The sequence below is a fragment of the Zalophus californianus genome, chromosome 2 (assembly GCF_009762305.2).
Source record: "Zalophus californianus isolate mZalCal1 chromosome 2, mZalCal1.pri.v2, whole genome shotgun sequence".
In the NCBI taxonomy this organism is placed as follows: Eukaryota; Metazoa; Chordata; class Mammalia; order Carnivora; family Otariidae; genus Zalophus; species Zalophus californianus.
This window is the reverse complement of record NC_045596.1, coordinates 115,265,044-115,290,483: the sequence shown is the minus strand read 5'-3', so window position 1 is coordinate 115,290,483 and position 25,440 is coordinate 115,265,044. Positions and strand designations below refer to the sequence as shown.

The 25,440-nt window shown below is 37.5% G+C and overlaps 1 protein-coding gene across 1 annotated transcript in view; it reads left to right on the top strand.

Annotated features, from left to right (window-relative positions):
- The window catches only part of SLC7A11 (solute carrier family 7 member 11), a 76,677-nt gene that overhangs the window by 34,038 nt on the left and 17,199 nt on the right, over positions 1-25,440 (top strand). The window contains exons 7-10 of the mRNA XM_027599476.2: positions 20,545-20,668; positions 22,586-22,689; positions 23,519-23,615; positions 25,155-25,304. Coding sequence (XP_027455277.1) covers positions 20,545-20,668; positions 22,586-22,689; positions 23,519-23,615; positions 25,155-25,304 — 475 coding nt within the window. The remainder of the gene's footprint in view (positions 1-20,544; positions 20,669-22,585; positions 22,690-23,518; positions 23,616-25,154; positions 25,305-25,440) is intronic.

Below are 25,440 nucleotides of genomic sequence, written 5' to 3'. Positions count from 1 at the left end.
ATTTCTGAAGTTTATTTGACAAATACTCAAGTGATATATGTTCTTAAGGAATGTAAACTAATTTCCACAGAGAATTAGCTCACTGCAAATAAATGCATATAAAAAATCTGGATTATTAAGCAGAATTAATTTGTAAAAGTATTTGCTGAATGAATTTCTTCAAAATGATGTCTCCTAATTGGGTTAACTTATAAAAAATTTTTAAAGATTTTATTTATTTGAGAGAGAGTGAGATATAGTGAGAGAGAGCACGAGCAGCAGGGGGAGAGGGAGGAGCAGGCTCCCCGCGGAGCAGGGTGCCCGATGCAGGGCTCTGTCCCAGGACCCTGGGATCATGACACGAGCCGAAGGCAGACGCTTAACCGATTGTCACCCAGGCGCCCCTAAAATTGAATTTATACCCAAGTTACAAAGATAACTTTGGCATAATGAAGTATCTCTTTATTAATGACAATAAGGAATTGTTAGAATTATCTTAATATGTGACAGTGCTTCTCTTCAATCATTGAAATAATTGATGCCTAAACTAAAATCATTCTATTTTGTGCATTTCTTCTGGAAATATAGGTAAAAAGTTTGGTATATCCTTTTTTAAATATGTTTCAAAATATGTATATAATCATACTGGTTGAGCCACTGATATCACAGAGAAGAGATGATTCTATGTTCAAAGAACAAGGTCACCAAGTTACTCTTCCTGGCTTTGCTTAGTCTAAAAATTTCTCAGTGATGGAACATGTGGTTGATGTACCCTGGGATCAAAATTCTTGCATTTCTCAGCTTCACATATGCATAAAAAATACATTTGGCTCAAACACAGTTTGTTCATGTAAAGTTGAAGTGTCAAATAAGTGGTGCAGAAATTATAGGATTATATTATAATATTTTATCAGGCAGTAATAGAAGAAGACAGATATTAATCCTTCAAGTGCTTTGTGGAAGCCATTTAGTTTAGTTTTTTTTTTTTTTTTTTTTTAAGGATTCTGACCCCATTAGGTGGCAAAAATTTGAAGGTCAATGCTTTTGACTGTTTTACATCCTTTCATATTACTTGTTGCTAAATTTTAATTTTAATTTTATTGAAGTTTATATTTTGAGTTTAGAATCATGAACTAATGTTTTAGGTGAAGTACAAGTGGCTGATTTAAATTTACCCTATGTTTCTGTTTCCTTTAGTTATTCATAAAATAAGAGACCAGAAATGGTATAATGAGTGGAATCAAAAAATTTCAGAATTAGGAGGGCTCTTGGACACTGTGTAATCAAGCTCTCCATCAGAGGCATGAATCACCTCTATAATATCTTTAAACAGATGTAACTCATATAAAATAAAATGGGAAACCGACTATACCTATTGTGAACTGGGCTACCAATATTTTTTGCTTTCACATGTTGATTAGCAGCCTGTTAATTTCTGTGACCATTTCAAGTTTTGATAAATTGTTGGTGGGTAGTATAAAGAGGGTAGGACAGACGTTTTCACTGTAACAGGTACAACCCAATGAAAAATTAAATGACACACATCAGAGGTTACAGAGTTAGAATTCTTTTATCTGAAAGGAAATACCTTTTGCAATCAGATGTAAATGTCAGTCATTAGATTGTCTCCTGCTTTTGAGTTCACAGTTTAGTGACTCCCTTATCCATATTCTCATTTATGCAAATAAGCTACTTTTCTCTGTGCCTGGATTTGAATGTTAATGATCTTACCCCAAAAAGTAGCTGGACAGATAAGTTTTACATTCTGGGGTATACTTGGTGAAAAACTTCTTAGACCACTGATATCTTGTCTGTGGTCTGCTGCTTGGCATTTATTCAGATTCAGTGTTGTTTAAAATTCACAAAAATAGAATAATATCCCATGTTGTTCTTTATGCACAGAGACAAAATGTGTCCAGGCCATTGTATTTACACTGGCCATACACTGTCATAATTTTGATAATTTTACTCTAGTCATAATCAAACATTGACTCAGCTTATCGATCTACTCAGGAAAATGAGTAACTTTTGAATTTGTATAGGCACAAGCTAAAACTGTATTACCAATGTAAACATCTAAAATGAAGCAAATGAAGTTGAGACTTCCCAGTGAAGAAAGATTTCCTTCACTTTTAAATGAACTGTGAAAATATTTACTTACTGAGTCTTTGAAAATAGCACCAGTTTAGGAAATCAAAATTCTAAGACTATCTCCTCTTTAAGTAGCTATTTGACCTTGGGCAGGCCTCTAAGTTGCTTCTGAATCTTTGTTTATCAGTCTTAAATGGAGGGTGTTAATTCCCATATTAGAGTTCTCGTGGGGTTGTGAGGATAAAATATGTGAAATTCAAAAATGTTAATGAGCTCGACAAGTAATATACAAACGGTTGCCATCTGCAACCCAAACCTATATTCTTGAAAGATTAGAATATTTCATAATTTTTGAAAAAAATTAGAGGATTAGCATAATTGTTTTATGAACAGGGGTGCCTTTTCTACACAAATGACCTATTAATCAGCTTGAAAAGTTGTTCTGCATCATCAGCAAAGTACCCAATTATTAGTAGATAAAAGGTTCAAAAGATGATGAGAACTGCTTTTTATTTAGTAGTCTCTAATCTCCCTTAGGTAGCAATATGCTCACGCATCATAATCAGGATAAATTTCTTGGCAGGTTTTTTTTTTCCTTTTAAACCAAATATTTGTATGCCCACACCCATACTGTCACCAGCACACTGTGGGCTGATGGTGCTGATATCATGGATGGACTATTTGTACTTCCAGTGCAGTCACTTATTTTTAGGTTTACTCTCTCACCAAGAAACTCCTTTATGAAATTTGACAAACAAGGGTTTGATCTGAGTGACTGGCATCATGTATTTAAATTTTTATTCTAATTTCCAGAAGAGAAGCTATTGAATTGGTATAAAACAGGAGAACACAAGTATTAGTTTACCCCCCAAATGTTTTTTTTAATGAATTTTTGCCTAACTGAAAAATGCATAGCCTTTATTAAAAATATAAATTGTATTTGTTATCTTAGTAATAGATGGATTACAAAGTAACACTTCAGATTATTTTTCAATGATATGATGTATATTATTTCCATTGTTTTTTTTTAACGTGGGGCCCAAACTCATGACCCCAAGATCAAGAGTTGGATGCTGTACCCACTGAGCCAGCCAGGTGCCCTTATTTCCATTCTTCAGTTGAGAAAGTTAAAGCTCATAGAAGTGAAGTAATTTTTCATGGCTGTGTAATTAGTGAGAAGATTAGGATTATAATCCATGTTTGACATAGTGCATGGACTGTTTGTTTTCAGAGAGCTTGTACCCTTTCCAGCATGCCAACTGGTCTCTTTTAAGAGGCAAAGCAGAAGTGACTCATGTGTGTACAAGGTGTTGTAATGGCTAAGAAAGTAACTTTGCGGTGGAAGAGGAAGTTGGAAGAAAAGTAGGATTTACAAAGGCAGAAGAGAGAAGTCAAGCCATCTCAATGGGGAATGGGCATACACAAAGTCCTAGTTTCAAGGAATAATGTATAGATTGCTCTAGCTTCAGCAAAGGATTGTAAAGAAGAGGGGAAGGCAAAATGGTAGTAAGATGTGGATGCTGATATGGGGTGAGCCTCCATTATAAGAATTTTGGACCTGAGCCAGTAGCCAATGGGATAGGGTGAGTGGGGGTGTGTAGCAAGTTTTGGGTATATATGAAATGGTGGTTAGGGAAGATGTACCTGATGGCAGGTTCAGTGGGTTTTCCTTTTGTGACATATGTACAGTTTAAAGAGAGTTATAATCCACGAAGTCACATTTCAGGCTTCTTTTATACGTTTATTATCAATAAAAGCAAATGTCTTTGAAAAGTTAATTGCCTTCTGGACCTGAACATTACTACAGTCAGACATGGTGACAAATAATGTGGCAGAAAATTCTGGCAAATAGCATCATAATGGCCACATTGTCCCAACTCAAAGATAGGAACTAAACTGCTTAGAGAAAATGGATGAGTCAACCTGGTGTTTACATACTCTCTTAAAAAATAGAGTTGTCCTTTTTTTTTTTAATGAAAAAGATGGAATAATTTATTCTCTATTCCAGAGGAAGAGCAAATGAGATCAATTTAAATGAGAAGAAAGTTCATTTTAAGATAAAATTATATTCAAAAGTATTGAAACAAGAAAAATCTCAAAATAGAGATAAAAGAAATGATCATTTAGCCATGATTCTTTAGATACTTAGGTGGAAAAATGAGGCAGACCATTGCTTAAGCTTGCTTCTAATTCTATAATATTTTGGTTCTATTTTTAAGTTAGTGAATATATGGGAACCAACGCGGGGAATCACGTACTACACCACAGGTCTGTGTTACTGGAGAGAGGTGTCACATGCTAGGAAGATAAAGGAAACCCTTGCTTAAATTGTAAGGTCAAATAGAATCCTGAGTCAAAGTTTGGAAATATTTCAAATAAGATGAGTCAATGATCTGGCTTTCAAACATTTGGTATTCTAGGAAAGGGCGAGTTAAGGAGGGGACGGAGACAGCAATGTCAGTACAGGGGAAGATTTGGGCTGGAAAGCAGCGGGTACCACCAAGCACAGTGAGACTCACATTGGTTTTGTGGAAAGAGCTCTGTGCCTGGAGTCATGTGACTAAGAACTTCCAGTTCTGGAAATATGTAATTCTGTGACCATAGCTATATCCTTTAATCCTCTCTGAGCCTCCAATTTCTCAGCTGTGGAAATGGAATGGTAGAGTATCAAATTCTGAGTTTCCTTTCAACTCTAGTATGTTCTATGATTCTTACAGATGACATGGAAGTACCTCGTTTAACATGAAGATATCATTTGGGAATATGGCCAACGGTGAGAAACATAGGCAGGAGATCTGTCTCAGGAAGAAAAACAGACCCAGAGAAAGGGATTTTGCAGCCAGTTTCTAGATATCATGATGATTGGGAAATTAGGTAGGACTAAAACTTTATGAGTTATTTCAGGAAATGATAAGAAGTCTGAATGGACAAATGGGGAAAGGGGAAACAAAACCAGAGCGATACCCTACCACATGGGAACTTAATTATTAGATCCTGACATTCTACTGTCATGGTCATTCTTTTAGGGAATAGATAGCAAAGGGTGTGATAATGTCTCTAAATTTCTAAATTCTTTCAGTTTTCATGTTACCCATGTGTACAAATAGTTCTCCACCCATTCACCTTCTTCCATTCACACATTGGCATGCTGGCCTAGTTTATTAGACTAACTACCTATTACAAATAAAAAACACAGTGGACTTGACCTTGAGAAAATATGTCACAAAAGCCTGAGATTTTTGAGTTGGGAAGGAAGTAGCCGTCAAATTTTCTATCCCTTTCATTGTAAAGATAAAGAACTGAAGCCAGAGAGATGGATTGATTTGTCTATATTTACATTTGTTTATATTTAAAATAACTGATCCCTTTCTAGTCCTCTTTTCAAACACATAGCGTTGTTGAATACAAATCTAAGAGTGATGGATATGGCAAGATTTTAGCCTCGAAATTAGCTGGGGGGAAGAATGTAATCATTAGGAGTGACTGTATGTTATTTGAGATTGGAACGAAATGGCTTTTAAAAATGTATAAAAGCATTAACATTTGCCTGCATTTGACTTTCTAAAGCTGTTTTCAAACACATAATGGAAGGGGTCCTAGGCTAGCTGAATTAAATAATCTATTTCAGGTTGTTTATTGAAGGTCATTTGGTTACATGATTAAAACAGAAACTTTATGACTAGGAAATGCTGAAATGCTAGGATATTGTAAGGAAATAGTTGCTTTTTATTTTCTCTAAGATTTTTACTGACACACTGATTCTCAAAATAGTTCTGATATCTTTTTGGGGGGACAATATTTAATTTTTCTGTATTGATATTATCAAACAATCAAGATCTCACTTGCCATATTCTGGCCTGGGGCAAGCAAAAGAGAAATTGATATAAAAGACACGGTTAATTTTGTTTTGAGCCAGAAAATGACAAAAGAAATGAGTGAGATAGATTGCAAGAGGAGGTCATGCTTATAAACTACTGATTTGTAGCTGCTCGGGGTCTGGTGGAAGAAAGGGTAAATGTGTTTTAAATGTATGTAAGTGTTTTGCTATTTGATCCTCTTCATGCCATGGCCTCTGGCCAAGGAGAGGCAATCAGTGGCAAGTGCTGGAAGAAGACAATGGCCTGTTGAACTCAGCGATGTCCGGAGCCCTTTGTCTTTTTGTCGAGCCACAACCTGAACTCTGAACTGCAGTGAGGGAGACAGCTTCAGCCTGGGTATGGAGGTGCTTTTCAACCTTCAAGTTTCTGATGCAAGTCCTCTTCTCCAAAAGACAGGGCTACTTCTGCTCCTGTTGTTGTCATTTCTTTTTTTTTTTTTTTAAGATTTTTTATTTATTTGTTTGAGAGAGGGTAAGACAAAGTGCACAAGCTGGAGGGGAGAGACAGAGGGAGAAGCAGACTCCCTGCTGAGCAGGGAGCCCGATACAGGGCTGGATCCTAGGACCCTGAGATCATGACCTGAGCTGAAGGCAGATGCTTAACCGACTGAGCCACCCAGGTGCCTGTGTTGTTGCCATTTCTAAGGCAGCTCCCTGCAGACTTCCCTCACCTCTGAGCCCGGGCTTTCCAGCTCCATAGCTCAGATCAGGGGGCACCCGGGAGCACAAGACAGCCTGACGATCTCCCGCTCCTATTTCTCCTAAAAGACACATCTTGTTTATGCCATTTTTAAGTGGCTAGGATGCAAATTTCCACCTAGCAGTTATGGTCAAATGATCCATTTAATCAAGTTCTAGAAAGGAAAACTTCTATGTTTTCTAGACCCTGCTAGAAAAAGTAATCGTAAAACTTTACGATTTTCATAGTATTTTCATTAACAGTAGGGGGTCTTCCCCCTTTTATTTTAATAAAGTAGTAGTCAAATTTTAAAATACCAAAAACTATGTAGAAGAAAATTACAATCACCTGTTGTCTCATAATCACATCACATAGAAGCCCCGTTACTCTTTTGATGTTTTGCTTTTTCCCCGCGGTGTGCAATGTGCCTGTGTTTGTGCTTTGCTCATATGTATTGCATTATATTACTTGAGCTAAATGTACGTATGCATTTTTCATCGTCACTTTGGCATTACATTATGGGTTTAATTGTTTATGTGTTGGCTGTTTCCCCTATGAGGGCCTGGGCCTCCTTCTGTGTCATTCATTGCTCTATCCCCAGCAGCTCAAGGGCAACCATGTAGTCTATCCTGCCATCCAGATTTGTTGTATCTTAAGCTCAGCTCTAGCACTTTTTATTCATCTAGATCTACACTGCTTTTCTCACTTAACATCATTTCATTAGATTTTCCTGGATCTTGTGAATCTTAGCAACACCGTTTGTAATGGTGATACAGTATTTCACTGGGTAGGTATACCAGCATTTACTCATTTTTCTGTTAGGCATTGAAAATGTTTCCAGTTTCTTTTAGTGTAATAATGCTGTGTTATACATTTGATAGATAAATCTTTGTACATATTCAATTATTTTCTTAGGAAGATTGCTGGAAGAGAATTACTATGTCAAAGGCAATAGACTTTTAAAAAGTCTCTCTTTGTATTACCAAGATGCTTTCCAAAGCATGTACATTGGTTTCCTCACTCAGTAGCAATACTTAAGAATACTTAATCAGCATTGAGTGTCATTATTTACAAAAATCTTTGTTAATTTGTTAATTGAAAAGCAAAAATTATACCTCATTGTTTTAAATTGCATTTTTAAAATCACATATGAGGCTTAATACTTTCCCCATGTTTAGTAGCTGTATGTGGTTGACATTTTGGGGCATGAATATTTGTGATTCAACACAATTCTTTGTATATTATGGGTGCTAATTCTTTATTATATTGATTGCCAAATTCTATCACAGTTTTTCATGTAACTAAATTTTCTTTATGATTTAGCTCATAGAACTTTGAATTTATATATCATAATTTAATTAAATATTTAAGTTTGTTACATTTAAATGTAAGTTTTAAAAATATTTCTGTGTATTGCTTTTCTGTCATAAATCTTTTTACATCCCTAGATCATTTAAATATCACTCATATTTTCTGTTTGTTTGTTTATTTGTTCCTGATTTCTTTTTGACATTAAGCTTTTTCACTTATGTGGAATGGATTTCTTTTAGCATGATATAACGTAGGCTTTTGATTCCCCTCCAATTTTTCAATATCCCAGCATTTGTTGAACAGTCATATTACCCCCTAGTTTATGATATTTACTTACTTAGTTTATAACATTAACTCATAAATTATGACAGTTGTTATATACTAAGTTGTATTTTGAGGTAATTTATTCTGCTTGACTTATCTTTCTATTGATACATCAGCCAATTACTATATAATTTTTATTGAAAGTTTTAATATTCTTTCTTATCTGGACAGAAAGATGGCCTTACTTATTACTTTTTCTCTCTGAATAAATAAATATTCAGTATAACATATTTGGAGGGAGGCAGTTTCTACTCTTGGCTTTTCATGAATAGGGAGAAAAACTGTATAATGCTTTGAAATTTAACACTCACAGTTTTTCAAATTATCTTGGTAGTATTATCTTGCAGTAGAATCTGCCCTATATAAAGATATATTCTATATGTATGGCTAAATCCTTTATGGTCCATACATTTCCTTTCCTGCATCCTACAGTTAATTATTAACTTGTTTTCTTCTCTTTCTTCTTTCACATTTTGAAAATACTAATTAAAGTAACCTACAAGGTACCTGTCATTGATACTAGTCTCACTCTTTTCCCCTTTATGCCTTTCTTTTTTAATCCCTGAACCTTTCTAACGGAGCACAATTTATAATGATTTTCTGTTTCCCAGAATATTTTTTTAACAAAACACCAAATGGTGTTATTAATGGAAATATCAATGGAAACATGCAAAAAATATTTCCTTATGATCCTTATAATTGTTGAAACTGCCCTTTTAGGGATCAAACATAAATGAAGTTAATTATTTTATATATATATATGTATTTATACATTATATATATTGTATTATATCATATTATATTTGAACCAGTTGAATTTATATTCCTGATAAAAAATCCTTTACCAAGTACATTATAAACATGGTAATAAACACAGTTCCTAAGCAAACATACATTAGAAAGAATAAGATATTTTTTCCTTGACACCTTTCTTATATATGAACCAAGTATCTGTTGGAAAATATTCGAGTCACATTTTTATACATCTTTTAGGTGTTTACTCCTTTTTGTTTTTTACAGAAGGAGAATGGCAATGTTGGAATATTTCATTACTAGCCTCTGTTTTCTTACGGTGGTTCCCGTTCACTTGGTATATTCTAAATTTATGCGTAAAATTCAACACAAAACCACAATTGAGTTGCTGTCTCAAATCTAACAGTCAATCGGGAAGCTCAGGGTTTTGACCAGGACTGTGAGTTGGCTGCCTTAGTGTATTTAGAAATGAGTTTTCCTCGAGCCCCTTTGCCTTCCTCACTGACGTCGGTTCAGTCTGCGGTCCATTTCCATTGGCTGCTTCATCTTGATTGCGAGGCCTGATCCCTCCCACAGTTCGAACACCCTGTTTGTTTGTTCTGCCGACACCCCACTGATGGCCGCCAGCCGGTCGTGCCGTGCTGTGTTTGTGTTTTATGGGGAAGTGTTCATGTGTGGTTGCTGTGTTTGATATTAAATCTGAGATGAACTTCAGGAGGTTTCCTGCTTTTTATTAAAAATGATTTTGGCTAGGGGCTGTGTTATCCTGTTCATAAATCAGACGTTCTGAGATTTAATAATTTAGAATTCTCATGAGGATTTGGTGGAATAAACATTTCTTTTCTCAGTTAAAGCTGCCTCTTAACTTTTTTTTCTTTTTTCCTCTTCATAGCTTCCATTTATTTATTTTTTAAAAGTCTTCTTTTGGAAGGTTTGTGCAGATCTGTCTCATGGCTGTGAAAACAATGTAAAAGAAAGTCAAAATGATAGCTTCGTTTGGTTGAAGTAATTTAAATTTGGTAACTTTTTTTTTAAAGATTTTATTTACTTATTTGAGAGAGAGAGAGAATGAGAGATAGAGAGCACGAGAGGGAAGAGGGTCAGAGGGAGAAGCAGACTCCCTGCTGAGCAGGGAGCCCGATGCGGGACTCGATCCCGGGACTCCATCCCGGGACTCCAGGATCATGACCTGAGCCGAAGGCAGTCGCTCAACCAACTGAGCCACCCAGGTGCCCCTAAATTTGGTAACTTTTATGAGTCCTCCCATCACTATTGCAAACAAGTTTCTATTTTAAAATTTTCTTAAATCCCATGTTATATCTTTCAAATTAGTCCTCTTGTCTCCCTACTTTAATGAACCACGTGTCCTAGAAATAAAAGATTGATAAAAAGAAAAAAACAACAACCAGAAGCCAAGGAGGCCGGGAACTCTTTCCATATGTGGTTATAAGCTACATGAAAAGCAGAGGTATCTTTGAGGGTAACAAAGAGTCCTGTCAACTCCTCTCAAAAATGTTTGCACTACAGATTTAAAGGAAATACTTTGAGGGCACTTTATAATGCTCAGTGAATGGCCTTAAGTTCTTTGTAAAATTTGGTGAGTATGAATAGATGTAAATGACAAATGATAATATTACTACAAATGTCCTCCTAAAATTCAGGTGATTTTTTAAAAAGATATTTGCAATAAAGTTTTGATAAAAGCTGAGGCATAAAATATAGTGACTTGCAAAGACATTGCATGAGTGTCTCTGATAAAATGGTCTTGTAGTGTGGCCTTCCAGAGGTCTGACCTGATCTACCGATACCATTTTAGAATCTGGAAGAATGGACAGCCACTTTTCCTTTAAGTGATCTTTAGTAATGATCAATTTTTTTTCAGCCAGGATGATACTTTGAAGTTGTAATGATAGAAGGTGCTTTGATGGGCTGGCATTCCTGGTCGAGGATAGAATCATAATCTCCAGAGCCCAGGAGAAGAGATTGTAAAGTCAGCATCCTATTCCTTCCTCCGAATGACAGGACAAGGCAATGGCAGGCATTTCCTAGGAATGCTCTGGTACACGAGCAAGTGCTCCACGGAGTTTTTAAAGTATTCTGTCAAACAATCTTTATGGATTAGCTCTATTTGCTAAAGTGGTTGAATAATAAACTTTCAGGTAAAATAGATTTTAGACTCTATTCATTCAATACCCTTTTTAATTTAATTATTTTTATTTATTTATTTTTTAAAGATTTTATTTATTCATTTGACAGAGAGAGACACAGCGAGAGCAGGAACACATGCAGGGGGAGTGGGAGAGGGAGAAGCAGGCTTGCCGGCGGGCAGGGAGCCCGATGCGGGGCTCGATCCCAGGACCCTGGGAACCTGACCTGAGCCGAAGGCAGACCCTTAACGACTGAGCCACCCAGGCGCCCCAATACCCTTTTTAAAAAAAGATTTATTTACTTATTTGAGAGAGAGAGAGAGAGAGCGAGTGCACACACGTGTAAGTTTGCATGTGTGTGAGTCATGGGTGGAGCAGAGGGAGAGAATCTCAAGAAGACTCCCTGCTGAGCATGGAGACGGACCTGGAGCTCAATCTCAGGACCCGTGAGATCATGACCTGAACCGAGACCAAGAGTCCGAGGCTCACCTGACTGAGCCACCCAGGTGCCCCAATTCAATACCCCTTTTAGCTGATAAGGAAGTTTAAACCTAGAGAGATCCAGTGATCTTGAGTCCCTGCAAGTGACTGGAATGTGAGCAGATCCAGCCTTCGGATTGGGGTCCAGAACATTTTTCAAAACTCTATGAACTTAAGACAAAATCAAAAGCAAAACTCTAGAGAAAAGATGTTGCGAAAAGACAATTTACAACTGGGATGGTGTATATATATATATATATGTATACACACACACACACACACATATACCAATATTTATATTGGTATTAGGATTTGGGGAATGGGGCTGAGAGAAGTATGAAGGAGAGGGGGAATTAAAAGATGGGCGAATGTGAGGACTGCTTCTGTTTTCCTAGTCCCTCAGTCACTGCACAGTGTATCTGACTTGAGAAAATTATTCTTAGAGAGAGACTTGCCTATGAATCCTTGTAGCCTAAGAAAGGGCATTAGTAATTATAAACTATAGCACAAAAGCTTATTGTTCAGAGGGTTTAACTTTTGAGCCAAAAGATAAAAGATCACAGAATTTCCGTTTCTGCTGTGAGTATGAATCTCTGAATGGACAGCCTGGAGAGCAGAGGGACGGCTTGCAGGAGGTTCTGCCATTCTCTGGGCCTTTGTGACCTTTTCGGGGAGTTGTGAACTGTTCCAATCAGGAGTCTGCATCATCACTTTCTTGACAGTGACATATCACCTCTCTCAACCGGCAAGGTGCTTGGCCCATCAACTCTATGTCTTCTCATTGTTGCCTTTCTCTACTGCTTCATCAGCCTGCTGTGTCATGTTCTCTGTGGTCCTGCCATATGGATTTACCACGTACTGAAGCCGGGCCGTAACTCTTGGCTCGTCTATCAACTTTGAACCTTTCCTACTAAGAATGACCCTATGAATAGGGAGTATAAATAGGGACTTGTTGCAGTAAAAAACATTATTTTCAACTTTATAGGGTCAAATATATACATACATACTTGTATAATCATTCATATATAGCTACTTTATGAAACGAATTCATGTATTTTCAAAACCGTACTTTAGGAAGCCAGTATTGGGTCCAAAAAATAATCTGAAGACATAATTCAACATGTAGAATGTAGAGCAGTGATTTTAAAACTATTCAAAAGCCTCACTTGTGTGGCAGAATATCAGTGCATAAAACAAATAAGAGAGGACGGATTTGGTTGAAGTGCGTGAGAAGAGGGTGGTTTGTAATCTTGCCAATTGTCCAGTTTCTGTTCCGATTCCCAGAGCACCCAACTGGGAAGTCACTTGTCTATATGACCACCAGATATCGAAGTAAAATTATTACTAATAATTAGATTTGTCGTTGTTGGTCAGAAATGTCGAAGGCAATTTTTGGTGGTAGGAGCAGTAGTTTATTCGTCATGGCTGAACGTCTCCATGTTTACCTATTCCATTTCTTATCATGTGGCTGATCAGAAATGTGCCTGGACCTGATTTATGCATGTGTAGTAGGAGAAATGTTGTCTCTTCCTTCCAAGATAGTGCTTATGGCCTGAGGGAATTTTGACTCTAATTCTCATTTACTATGCCAGAGTGGGTATATTTATTTTACGTGGCCTTGTTCTTGGCATAAAAGTATATTTATGTAACATTGCATTGTGTATTATTATATGTCCTTGGTCAAAACAAGAAGCGATTGTGCTTTGATCTTTGTTGGATTGGTGGCAATTGTTAGAAGTGCAGGAGATTTTGTATTTTAAAGTGGCAAACAAGGGGCTCTATCTTTGCTCTGTTTCTGGGAAGTCTGAATAATGACTAACTTTTACTATTCTCAGAAGTGAATGTTTTCATTTGGCTTTTGTAATTTGGGACATTGTTTTAAGAATTTTATATCATATACTGGTCTCTTATAAAACAATAAATACAGGATAAAATTTAATGAGGACCCATTTCAACTCTTATATAAACTAATTAATTGAGATCTTGATATAATGAGGCCTTTTATTCTATTAGTTAGGATAACACTGACTGCTACAGCAGACAAACTGCAAGTTTTCAATGGCTTTAAACAATCAAAAATTTAATTTTTAAATCATGTAACAGTCCAGTGTTGGTGTACCTGGCTAACTGGTGGGCCCTCCTCCACATGTTGATTCTGTGACCTAGAGTCCTTCCATAGCGTGACTTTGCTACTCTGTAGATCCTCTGCAACAGCTCTCAGTTAGGCAAAGGGGTTGACAGGCGGCCCACTTCTTATCCAGCTGGGCCTTTAACTGCCACATCAGTTGACATCAAGGATAAGTCACCTTCTCACCTAAATACAAGATAGTCTGGCAAACATGGCCCATGTGAGCAGCTCTTCTCAGGAACAATTTATACTGTGGAAAGAGGTACGCAAAGTGTGGTAGGTAGTTAATGTTTCAGCCATATATCTGAATTTTAGGGACTCTGTTACAAAGAATGGCTCACTGAGATGTTGCATTATTGTAGTGTACATCAGGCCAAGTCCTGAGGAAAATAATGAAATTTTAAAAGGCATATGGTAAAAATAGTGTAACAAAAATAAGAACTGAACATCGGTGTGAAATTCATTGTTATTAAAATATTTTATCTTTCCAGTTATTTAATTGCTAACATTTATTGGAAACCAATAATGTTTTTGTGTGTTCAAAATTGCCTACTAATATCTTTATGTTTATCCATGATAAATATGAATCATTGTAATATATCTGGAAGACATACTCTAAATCTCTAGAACATGAGAAAAAGTGAGATGTAGCCCATGGTTTGTTTTTTTTTTTTGAGTAAAATTCAAGCAAATGAAAATTTACTTTCAAGATTAATTTTATTTAGTGATGGATTTATTTTAATAGGATAAAAATAAGTATTTTGGGGGATTAAACGCTTATACTAATGCTTCTGATTGCTTCTCACCCTCTGTTTCTGAATTGTAAGTTTCCATCTCAGTTCTTTGTTCTCTTTGGTGTTGTCGTACCTACTTCCCTCCTTACGTTCTCCCACGAGACGCCTTCAGCCCGGCAGTCTTTTAATCTGTGTCTGTTCATTTCTTACATCTCTCTGCAGGTCTTTCTGTCTTCTCTTTCTGTTTACGGACTTCTTCATCTGTGGACAACGGAGAATGGTGAGATTTAGATTAGACCTGAGCGGTATTGACATTTAAAATGTTTCAGTGGAAACATCCATAGCCTTGCGGTGATCCTGAGGAGCAGAGGGCTGGTGTTTAATGCCTGAAATCAGTTGGATCACTGTGTACCTTTATGTGACACTCTGCTGGTCACATCTCTGTGTTCATCCTTGGCCCAGAAATTGTCATTAAGTCAGAAATGAATATGATTCGTCCCTCTTGCTACATTTTTTTTTCTTTTAGTGACAGCCTACACATTTCCCTCAGCTACTTGCCATGTCTCCTCAAGTACATTTCTTTTATGTTATTAACAGCCCAACTCCCACTCGCCGTGGGTAGCTAGAGATGTAGTGATAGCACTAAATGACAGTGAGGCAAAAATCACTGAAAAGGTACAAAGGAATCTGTGATTCCAGCCATCTGTAATCTAATTGTTTCAAGTCTGGAAAACTATTAAAAACACTTTTTTGTAATTCAATCCCTGCTAGAAATGTCAGAAATGACATAGCCAGATAGGATGATTCTGTGCCCAGGGCTCTCTGGAGCGTTTGGTATGAGCAAGAGTCAGGGAAAGTATGCAAAAATGTATGGAAAAAAAAAATCACGTGAATGAAAAATATAGATTGATTTTCTTTAAGATATACTATTACTTATGTTTATGTCTATAACACATGACTGAAGTTTGAGAAGTGAGATAAAATTAACAGCAGTGTATAAACAGAGTGATTCAGCAAAAATTAATTAATTCATTGACCGGTGGATACAAAAGAGAGAAATAAAAGAGGTGCTTGAGTCATTTCTCTGTCAGGGCTATAGAAAAGCTCTCAAGGTCTTTATAGGGTAATTATAAAGAAAGTGTGAAACAAGATGATACTAAAATAAAAACTTGGAATCAAGAGGTACTTAATATAATTTTAAATATGTAGTGTTGAGATGAATCACAGTTACATTTTCAATTATATATGAATAAATAGTACCTGGTTTATTAATAGCCTTGCAAAAATATTTTGCAAGTTGTTGTACATTTTTTTTTTTGCATCTCACATATTAAGTTTACCATTTTCTTGCACTTCTTAAGCCCTCCTTCCCCTGCTCCTTTCTCCTGAATGTTATATACATGTGTTAAAATATTAATGATTTTTAAATAGAAAGTGTGAAGCATCAGTTACTTCCCTTAGAAAATTCTTGAACATAAAAGAGCAGGCTTCACAGAACTGACTGTCATCATGCCCAGTCCCCTGGCTCAAAGACAACTTTAGATGCTCCACGATCAATGAGTTCTGTGGTCCCCATTGTGTGGATGCAACACTTGGGATTGTGTGTGAATTATTTTGGTTCACACAAATCTAGGAAAATTTGGATCAAGTTATAAAACAATTTTAGGAATATTCTAAATTCAAGTGATGACTAAATGCCTCGTATGGTTTGACAATCAGGAATCCCTGTAACCTTCAGGTGTCCTCAAATCTCTGGAGAATCAAGCGAGGTTGACTCTGTGTTTGCAGCAAGTGTCTTTCTAGTCAATATAAAACATTGGAAACAATGGTCATTTCTGATGTTTTATTATACAGTTGCAAAGCATATTGAAAAATGCATCCCATGCGGCATTATTTGCAAGTTTATTTGTGATGACTGTTTGGTGCATAGAGAAAATACACTTGGCATAAAATGTGTCACATTGTTACATCCAGCCTTCGGGTATTTGGATTACTTATACAAAATAAAACACATGTTTGTCAGCTCATAAGAATCCTAGGGACCTTGTCCATGGAGTTAAAGCAGGCACAAGGGAAACATGGTATCATGACAGGATATATGGTGAATGTGGAATCTGGAAGATGTAGGCTCAAGTTTCAGCCCTCCTACTTATTCTTGTAACCTTGGCCACATCACTTAACTTTCCGAGTGTTGGTTCCCTTATTTGAAAATGGTGGGAACAATTTCATCAACCTCTTGCTTCATTCGGTTGTTGTGAATTTTGTTTGTTATTTGTTTATACTCTCTCTCATTCCACAAAGGATTTGGAATGGCATGTGTATATTTGATGATAAAGTGTATTTGTCAGTGCTTTGTAGATTATACAAATATAAGCTACCAGCCATTACTTTCGGGACCATTTGTATTCCTGGGGAGGTCTGTTCCTTAGAATGAAGTGCTTTTAAGCAGATGTTGCAGAGACTTCCATTTAATAATTTCAAAGAAAGCAAATATTCATCCATGTGTGACATAGACAGGTTATAGGTACCAATTTAAAGTAAACCCACAGGAAAAGAAGACTATTCAAGACCTTTTGATTGAAAACTAAGTGCAGCTAATAAAATTATTGGGTTCTCACATACTTAATGGCCTTTAATTGAAAAGACTTTGTATAATGACGAGGTCTTAAGGATTAAGTAACTCTTTTCAGTACATTTGTATTTTGTTAATCATAGCAGACATGCACAAACATTCAAAAAAGAGTAGAACTCATAGGTGTGAGTCATTTTTATTCAGCTTAAAGACAATGCTTTTGTTGCACTTAGAATTGGAGGGTACCTCACAATAACACAGAGGCTTTGAAATATCAGTGGTCTACTCGTCCCTTTAATTCATTTTATTATCACGTGCCATTTGCCTTAATCTTGAGTTACTAACCGTGCTTATCTGCCCTCTGCATCTAAAGCCTCCAGAAAGATTGCTCTGGCATGGCCTAATAGCTTTTATCAGCTCACCCAGTGGCTCTTAAGCCTTGATGCTTGAAACCCAGGAGTTAACCACATGGTGCCAAGCCCTTCTGAACACGTCAACTGCTTTCCTCGGTAATTGATTGCTGTTTAAGCCAAGGCAGCCACAAACTCTTCTCCTCCTTCCCTTTGTCAAAGTGAAAGGGAACCTGAGGACAGAAGACAGTGGCTCTTTTGCCACACCCCCTCCAACTCTCACGGCTTAATTTACTCAGAGAGGAATTCCTGGGCATGTTATGAATTGCAACAAGGTTGGACCCTTTCTCACTTTTGTCTTGTATTTTAAGCTCCTTTGATTTTTCCCTCTAGTATCTATATAGTATATCTGGCTGATCGTAAAATTGTTAATAATCTATACATTTCAGCTTCTCTGACAAACATGCTTGCTTTTCCTCCTTTCCTGCAAAAATTGTTTAGGGAAATTTATTAAGTGAGCTTCCGTTGTCTTTTAAATCTAAAAAAAAAAAACCCATTTCCTAAAAATTGAAACTTTTGAAAACATTCACTTGACATTACGGTTCATTGTTACACAGAAAAATTATAAAAATCATGGAATAACTCTCTTCCCGGCCTTTATAATAAATAAAACTGCATTTTCAGTGACTACATGAGAAATACAGTCTTGATAAGAGCTTTGCAATAAACATAGTCAACAATTATGATTTCTCTGAAAATGAAGAGTTAAAAGATTGAGGATTCACATGCATGAGAGAGAGAATAGTACACTTTCGTGGTTAAAATGCTGTGACTTCAGCAAGGATCGATCAGCCGATTTCTGGGTTCCCATTTACCAGTTGGGAATCCTTAAACAGTTATTTAGACTCTCTAAGACTTCATTTCCTCACATATAAAATGGTGATGATGCTCCTAACTCACAGGATTTTCCGAAGATAAAATGAGGCAAATATGTAAAGTACCTAATAAAATACCCGGCACGTAACAGCCACCAAGTAAACGGCAGCAGCTATTGCTATAGTTTTTGTCATTGACAAGCAGAGAAAAAAAAGTTGGATTTTTTAGGATTCTTTCTGCTAAAATCAGTTTAGAATGCTTCCCTCAGACATACGATAATGTCAAAGCAGGAAGCGGGGAGGTTGCCTTGGAAGAGCCGAGCAGAGGAGAGATTCTATGCTGGGAGGGCCACAGCCCACGTTTCAGACTGACTTGTCCCTGCTATTTTGCACTGCCACACAATGTGACAGGGCTACCTGTCCTGGACAGGTTAGCTGCTTCACTGCATTTAACAATGTCACCTCAGTTTTTATTAACAGAAACTTTACACTTCTTAATCCAATCCTTGCAAGGAATAGAGAGTCTCTCTCTCTCCCCCTCTCCCTCCCTGCTTCTCTCCTCCAGAGAAGGAGCTTAACACACCATTTGGGATGCTGTAAAAACAGAAAAGATTCAAGTTTAAAATAATACAAGTGAGTGGTTGAAAAGCTGCACATATACCTTCAAGTTTGCCTTCTTAGCCCTTTGCATTTACATCTCGTCTTTCTTTCAGAGAAACAGAATTCATCTTTAATGTGCCTTATGCCTCTCACTCCTTTGTATTTAATTGGCCCAGTGATTTCCTCCGCTTAAATTTAGCATTTATCAATCACAGCTAGCAATGCATGTTATCGTGTTAACAGAAAATTCCACAGGACCCTGTTCACACTGGGGAAGGGGAACATCTGCTACTTTTATATTAGGATGCCAGGATTTAGAGGTCAGTGTGTTTCCCCATCAAGGCTTAAGGCTTTGGGGATCAGGGGAAGTGTCAGGCTCCAAGCAGCATAATGAATGGCAGTTGCTGACTGGCTAGGTTTGCCCGTTCTCAACAGGGGATAGTGCTGTTCAGCCTAATGAGCTGGGACTTTGTGTGCTAAACATACCCAGCTTGGGGAGTGAGGCAGGCTGTGCCTCTTTTTAAATTTTTTTCCTCTCCCAGCTCTGAACTGTATTTTCATCTTGGAAGAAATTATATTGAGGTCTTCATTAGTGGCACCCAGCAGGGTTAAGGCTCCATGAGGGCTGATAAGCTGTGTGGCTAAAAAACCCATCAGCCTTTGTGCAGGGAGCTGAAGGTTTAAGTTGCTTGAACTGGAAAGAGTCTGAAGAGGTGATTATGTTAAGCAAGTAATGTGTATCGGTAACACGGAATCAAATTATTAGGGTCAGTAACTCCTGGCTTTCCCGGTGCATTAAATGAAGACATAACATTGCGTTTGTGCCGGGTACTTGTGGATGCCGCAGAGTGTCAGCACGGTCTGGTCATATGTACTTCTCAGCATGTCACCTCTAATTTCATGGGATTATCTGCACTGTTGCTTTAATAGAAACTCACGATCTTGAGCTTCCTTTGAACTCACAGCAGGGCAGTGCAAAGTCATTATTGCGAGCACTTCTGTGCTTTTTGTGTTATATATAAAATTATCATTACTATCATTTAGAATGGTAGATATATCTTGCTCTCACTCATCCAAAAGCGTACAACTTATTTGCTGATACGGGAAGCTACTGAAGGGGAAAAGCTGAATGTGAAAGACCTTCCTGGGGCCTAGTATTAGAAAGGTGTCGAGGCAGTAAATTAGTATTCAAAAGGTATATAGGCCCATGGTTCTCAAAGTGTGGTCCCCTGGCCAGCAGCAGCACAATCACCCAGGAACTTGTTAGAAACGCAAGGCCTACTGAATCAGAAACTCTGAGATGGGATCTGCAAACCGTGTTTCAACAAGTCTTCTAGCTGATGCATGGTCACGTGTGAGAAACACTGCTGTAGCATTTATGGATTCCAAGAATGGGATGGACCCACATGTTCTGGGGGTAGAGCAGTAGACAAGACAATGAAGTCTCTGCTCCCATGGACCTTATTAAATTACAAAGGACTCTGTAGTGCTTCACCCTGATAAAATATACATGCCCAACAGAGCCTATAATTATCATACATACTATTTTATTCTTTGTTTGAATTAGCCTGTTGTCGTACGGTCTTTGCTTTCAGAGAATGACTAACAATGCTGACTAATAAGCAATTCCTTTGTGCATTTCAGAACCGTCCCCCTTGCCATTTGTATCTCCATGGCCGTCGTCACCGTTGGCTATGTGCTAACAAATGTGGCCTACTTTACGACCATTAGTGCCGAGGAGCTGTTGCTGTCAAATGCGGTGGCGGTGGTAAGTCCAAGTTGAGAAAAGGCCAATTTGAATTTAGGTTAATGAGTTGATGCAATTTCACAGTAGTTCCCTCCAGCAGAAAGTGTTTTGAAATTCAGTGATCATTTCTTGACCTGAATAATAATGAGCATTTAAAAATTTTAGAACACACCTTAGCATACTCCATTTAACTGATACAGCCAAAGTCCTATATGATTTCTCTGCATTGTTCATTTCGTGTAAAACATTTCCCCATATTCATGCTTGAAAACACATTTCCATGTGTGCATGTTGAACAGAAGATAGTATTCTCCCAACGTGACTTTCAGGATAGGTGGGCAGTTACTGAATTTAAATGAATGTATTTTTTGGTACGCAAATTGTAATTTATTCTGTACTCTTTCCTGTTTGTAAACTTTTCAGATGCTAACTGAAAATCTTTTTCCCAAAGTACCACTTGAGAATTTCCAAGGGATGACCATATATAGTTGTTTGTTCTAGTATATCCTTTTGAATACCAGTAATAGGATATTACTAATTTTTAGAAATGCTGTTATTCAAAGTTAAACAGATGTCACTGCTACAGCACTTCTCAGAATATTAAAGATGCTAATGTACATTTTAGCTCCCTAAGAAGTGGATACTCATAATTTTACAGCATTTTCCAAAATTTATTTGACTTCAGGACCATCTTTGCTCTCAAAGGTCAGGTTATGGGCCTGTTATTCTGTGACACAGACTTTTATTTTGTATAAAAACTTAGCTGGTAAGGGGGCATTTATTCATGACCTCATAACAATGAAAGGTGAAAAAGTAACTTCCCATCACTAGATGTCAGTTCCTTTTAAAATAGTCGCTATTACCTCATATAGGCAACATCCACAGGGAACAAATTATCTCATTTCATGTGAACCTATGTACGTGTTCACTGTATTAAAAAAAAAAAAAAAGACTTTGCCGCTGCTGTAAGTCCTACCAGACAACCAAGTGTCCAGAGCTTACTGAGGTTGGGTCAGCTATCTTGTCTTACTAGACAAAGGGCACCACTTACTCTTTGAGTATAATGTGGTCTATTAATTACACAGCACCAGCTGCATCAAGGACAACTAAGGAACCTCACACAGTTGTTTTGTGTGTGTGTGTGTGTGTGTGTGTGTGTGTGTGTGTGTGTTTAATACATCCTTCATGGAAATTTGCAGTGTTGCCTGTGCCATGGCATAAAAGGAAATTTCAGAAGTTTTGTCATTTATCTTTCATATTTTCTGTGGCTGGATTTTCTCATTGTATTTGCATTCTAGCCTTTTTATAGAAAACCACAGAAGGAATTGGCAGATACCTGAGAGGGAGGGAGGGACTCAATAAACAGACATTCAGCTAATGTGATTATTTGGGGCAAAAGATTTTCAGAACTGCTCGTATATGCGATATAAATGATTAAGTCATCAGTTATATCTCACTGTACTTCTGTGTCATAACAGAAGGACTGGTATATGAAACAAGTATGGGTGATACTTCTCGGTGTACCTTTGTACTTCGCTGTCAAAATATGGCTTTCCAGGCTAAAGGGAAGGCATTTTACAGAAGGCTTTCTGTTTCCAATAGGAGAACTTCTGAATTGAGCTTTTTCTACCTACCAGAATCAGAGACGATAGATATCACAGTTGATAAAGATTCCATAAATGGATCGTTGATTTTTGAAAGTAGAGAGAAGGTGCTTGTTTAGACCTTTGCCCATAGTTTTGCAACAAGCAATGCCATGGTACTTGCTTTTGATTATTGTCTAAGAAGTTAGTCTGACCCTAACCAAAAAGAAAGATTATAAAACATACACGTATCAGCAGGCTAAAAGAAAGTCATAGAGCGAGTTTGGACTAAATTGCTTCATTTTATTTCACTTTCTGGCAGAGCATTAATTTGCTTCATTCTGTCTTTCACTAGACCTTTTCTGAGCGGCTACTGGGAAATTTCTCATTAGCAGTTCCGATCTTCGTTGCCCTCTCCTGCTTTGGCTCCATGAATGGTGGTGTGTTTGCTGTCTCCAGGTGAGTGAGTTCAAGCATTTCCAGAAATGCATTTCTGTTTTTGAGATTGGATGTGATAAGGGTAGGTTTAAAAAGAAAAGAAATAGTGCCTCCAAAGCTGTTGTTTTTAAAGAGACATTAAGATTGAAATCTTTGTCCAAGTATCAACAGCATGTCTCATTCTGCCCATTAGAGGGCACTGCTTGTCTACTCATAGCCTACACTGAAGCCGGGCATGGAGCCTTTTTTTTTTTTTTTTTTTTTAATAGTATGTCTACAGAGTCTAACAACAGCATTTTATTTCTGGTGATAAAATCTTTTGTTTCTCTAAAGGTGACAAGAAAAAAAGTAAAGTAAGAGACACCAGAAATCACCACCCTACCACCCGTATCCCTTTTGTTTTGTTTGATACAAAAACCCCTTTTATTTTAACATAAGATTAAGATCCAATCAGAAAAATGTAAATGTTACGCGTGTACATGGGCATGTCTGTGTGTGCGCGTACCTGTGCATGTGTGTGTATGTTGGGCTGGATTGGAAGGACAGCACACATACAATACTAGGAATCTAGAACTATTCCTATGTAGGGAGAGCCATGCTGAACCGGATGTTGCTATTGTGTCTCCTCAAAGAATAAGAGAAATTATTGGCAGATTTTATAAAATTTGAAGTCAGATTTCTCTTGATGATTCTCTGCCTTACCTGAACAGTGAAACTGAAGTAATCCACCTAAGAAAAGCCAAACCGTTTGGTATGGAGTTAGATGCAAGTTTTCTCTTAGATTTCTGGATTTTTCTCTTTGAAATGATCAATTGTACAGTCAATGCCAGCCACGTTTTTCTCCCATCAGGTTATTCTATGTTGCGTCTCGAGAGGGTCACCTTCCAGAACTCCTCTCCATGATTCATGTCCGCAAGCACACCCCTCTGCCAGCGGTTATTGTTTTGGTAATGCATATTAAAAAGTATACCTGCATATAAGTTTGAATAACCAGTTAGCAAAGAGGATTTCGAAGCAGACTTTAGATAGGGCTTTACTTTCTCATTCATTGCTGGATTGGCTCTCTCTGTGTGTATCTTGGAGTTTGGGAGGCAGGATATTTTCCATCGCTTCCCTTTGTTCAGTATTTCCGATGCATATTTGATGCTATGGGGCAATAGGCACGTCACTTCTTTTTCACCTTTGTAGAAATTTGCGAGCTCTGAGGGAAATGACTACCTTGGCTTCTGTCACTGACACAGAGCCTCACAGAAAAGGATGTAGAGCAACAAGTCCCAATTCTGCGAACTGAAAGTGGAGCTAAAAGCCACAGTCCAGAAACACCTAGGTGTACATTATAGTATTGTAGGCCCCTTATAGTGAAATGCATACAAAACTAATAGAAAAAAATCGCGTGAAGTCCTAGACAGTGCAGTAATTCTGTGATTAAAAGTGAGCTATCTGAGACCAACTCTATAGGGAAGAAATAAAAGCACCAAAACTGAAATTTGAGTTGTAAAATTCTTAATGCAAAGTGTTTGTGAAGCGTGGGATACAAAAAACTGCATAAGGTGCAAAAGTCCTTTATAATACCCATTGGCAATGTTATATTTGTTTTTACCTACTATTTTTGTAACATTTTTGTCAAGTGGAATCTGCTGTCAGGAGCACCATAGAATACATTGGACATTTTGTTTCATGTATTTAATTTGTTTCAGAATGTTTCCTTTGAAATCTCTTTGTAAAGTATGCATACTCTGTACTCTCTGTGTGGAATCTGGAAGTTAAACCGTCACTCACTCGTGGGAACAGGATGTATTACTCGGAGGAGAGGGCTTCCATTTTAAGCCTCTGCTATCAGTCGTGCTGTCCTTGGCGTGTGCAGCTGCAGAGACTTGCTATGCTGACCTCTGTGCTTCATTCTTTTCTGTGGTCTTGAGGGTCACACATGGCAAGCGCAGGGGGAGAGTAAGTGTGGAGGAAGGAAAGGTCAATATTTTGCATTCAGGAGTCGGCGGAGTCACCTCGAAGTGGCTGTGTTTCACGTGTGTGCATAGCCAAGGGCTTGTCAGAAACCATTTACAGAGTGCTCTGCGAATTTTCTAATTGGGTACACTTTTGATTTTTAGTATTAGTTATTTGCTAACCATCTCAGTCTCTGGGTCTTTAAGTTTAAGTCATTGACGATCCTGTGTTTTACTCTTGGAAAACACGTTCTCTTCTCTCAAATGAAAAAACAACTAAGAACTACACTTCCATATAACATTCCGTCTGATTAAGTGGTAATGGTGATGATCTTCTCACGCTGTTACTGGTGCGTAATGGGGTATAAGAGCAGAATATAGATAAGAAGTTAGTTGAATATAGGTTTTAATCACTGTGGTCGTTTATCAGTATAAATAATCATATGAAAAAGGTAATCATAATGTGTAGTGATGTTATTGTTTGTTATCACCTGTGCTCTCTTTGAACTCACTGAGCGAGGTTTCTCTCCCCCTTCACCCTAGTACCCTTTGACGATGATAATGCTCTTCTCTGGGGACCTCTACAGCCTTTTGAATTTCCTCAGTTTTGCCAGGTGGCTTTTTATTGGGCTGGCGGTTGCTGGGCTGATTTATCTTCGATACAAACGCCCAGATATGCATCGTCCTTTCAAGGTAACCTCAGTAATCTTGATGGGTTTACATAAATCTTTCTTCTAATACCTAGTCCTCCCTTTATCATAACCTGATGATGAGGAGCTTGGGCGGGGGGGCAGCATCCTCTGGAATAAAATGTTTAACTCTTGCAGGT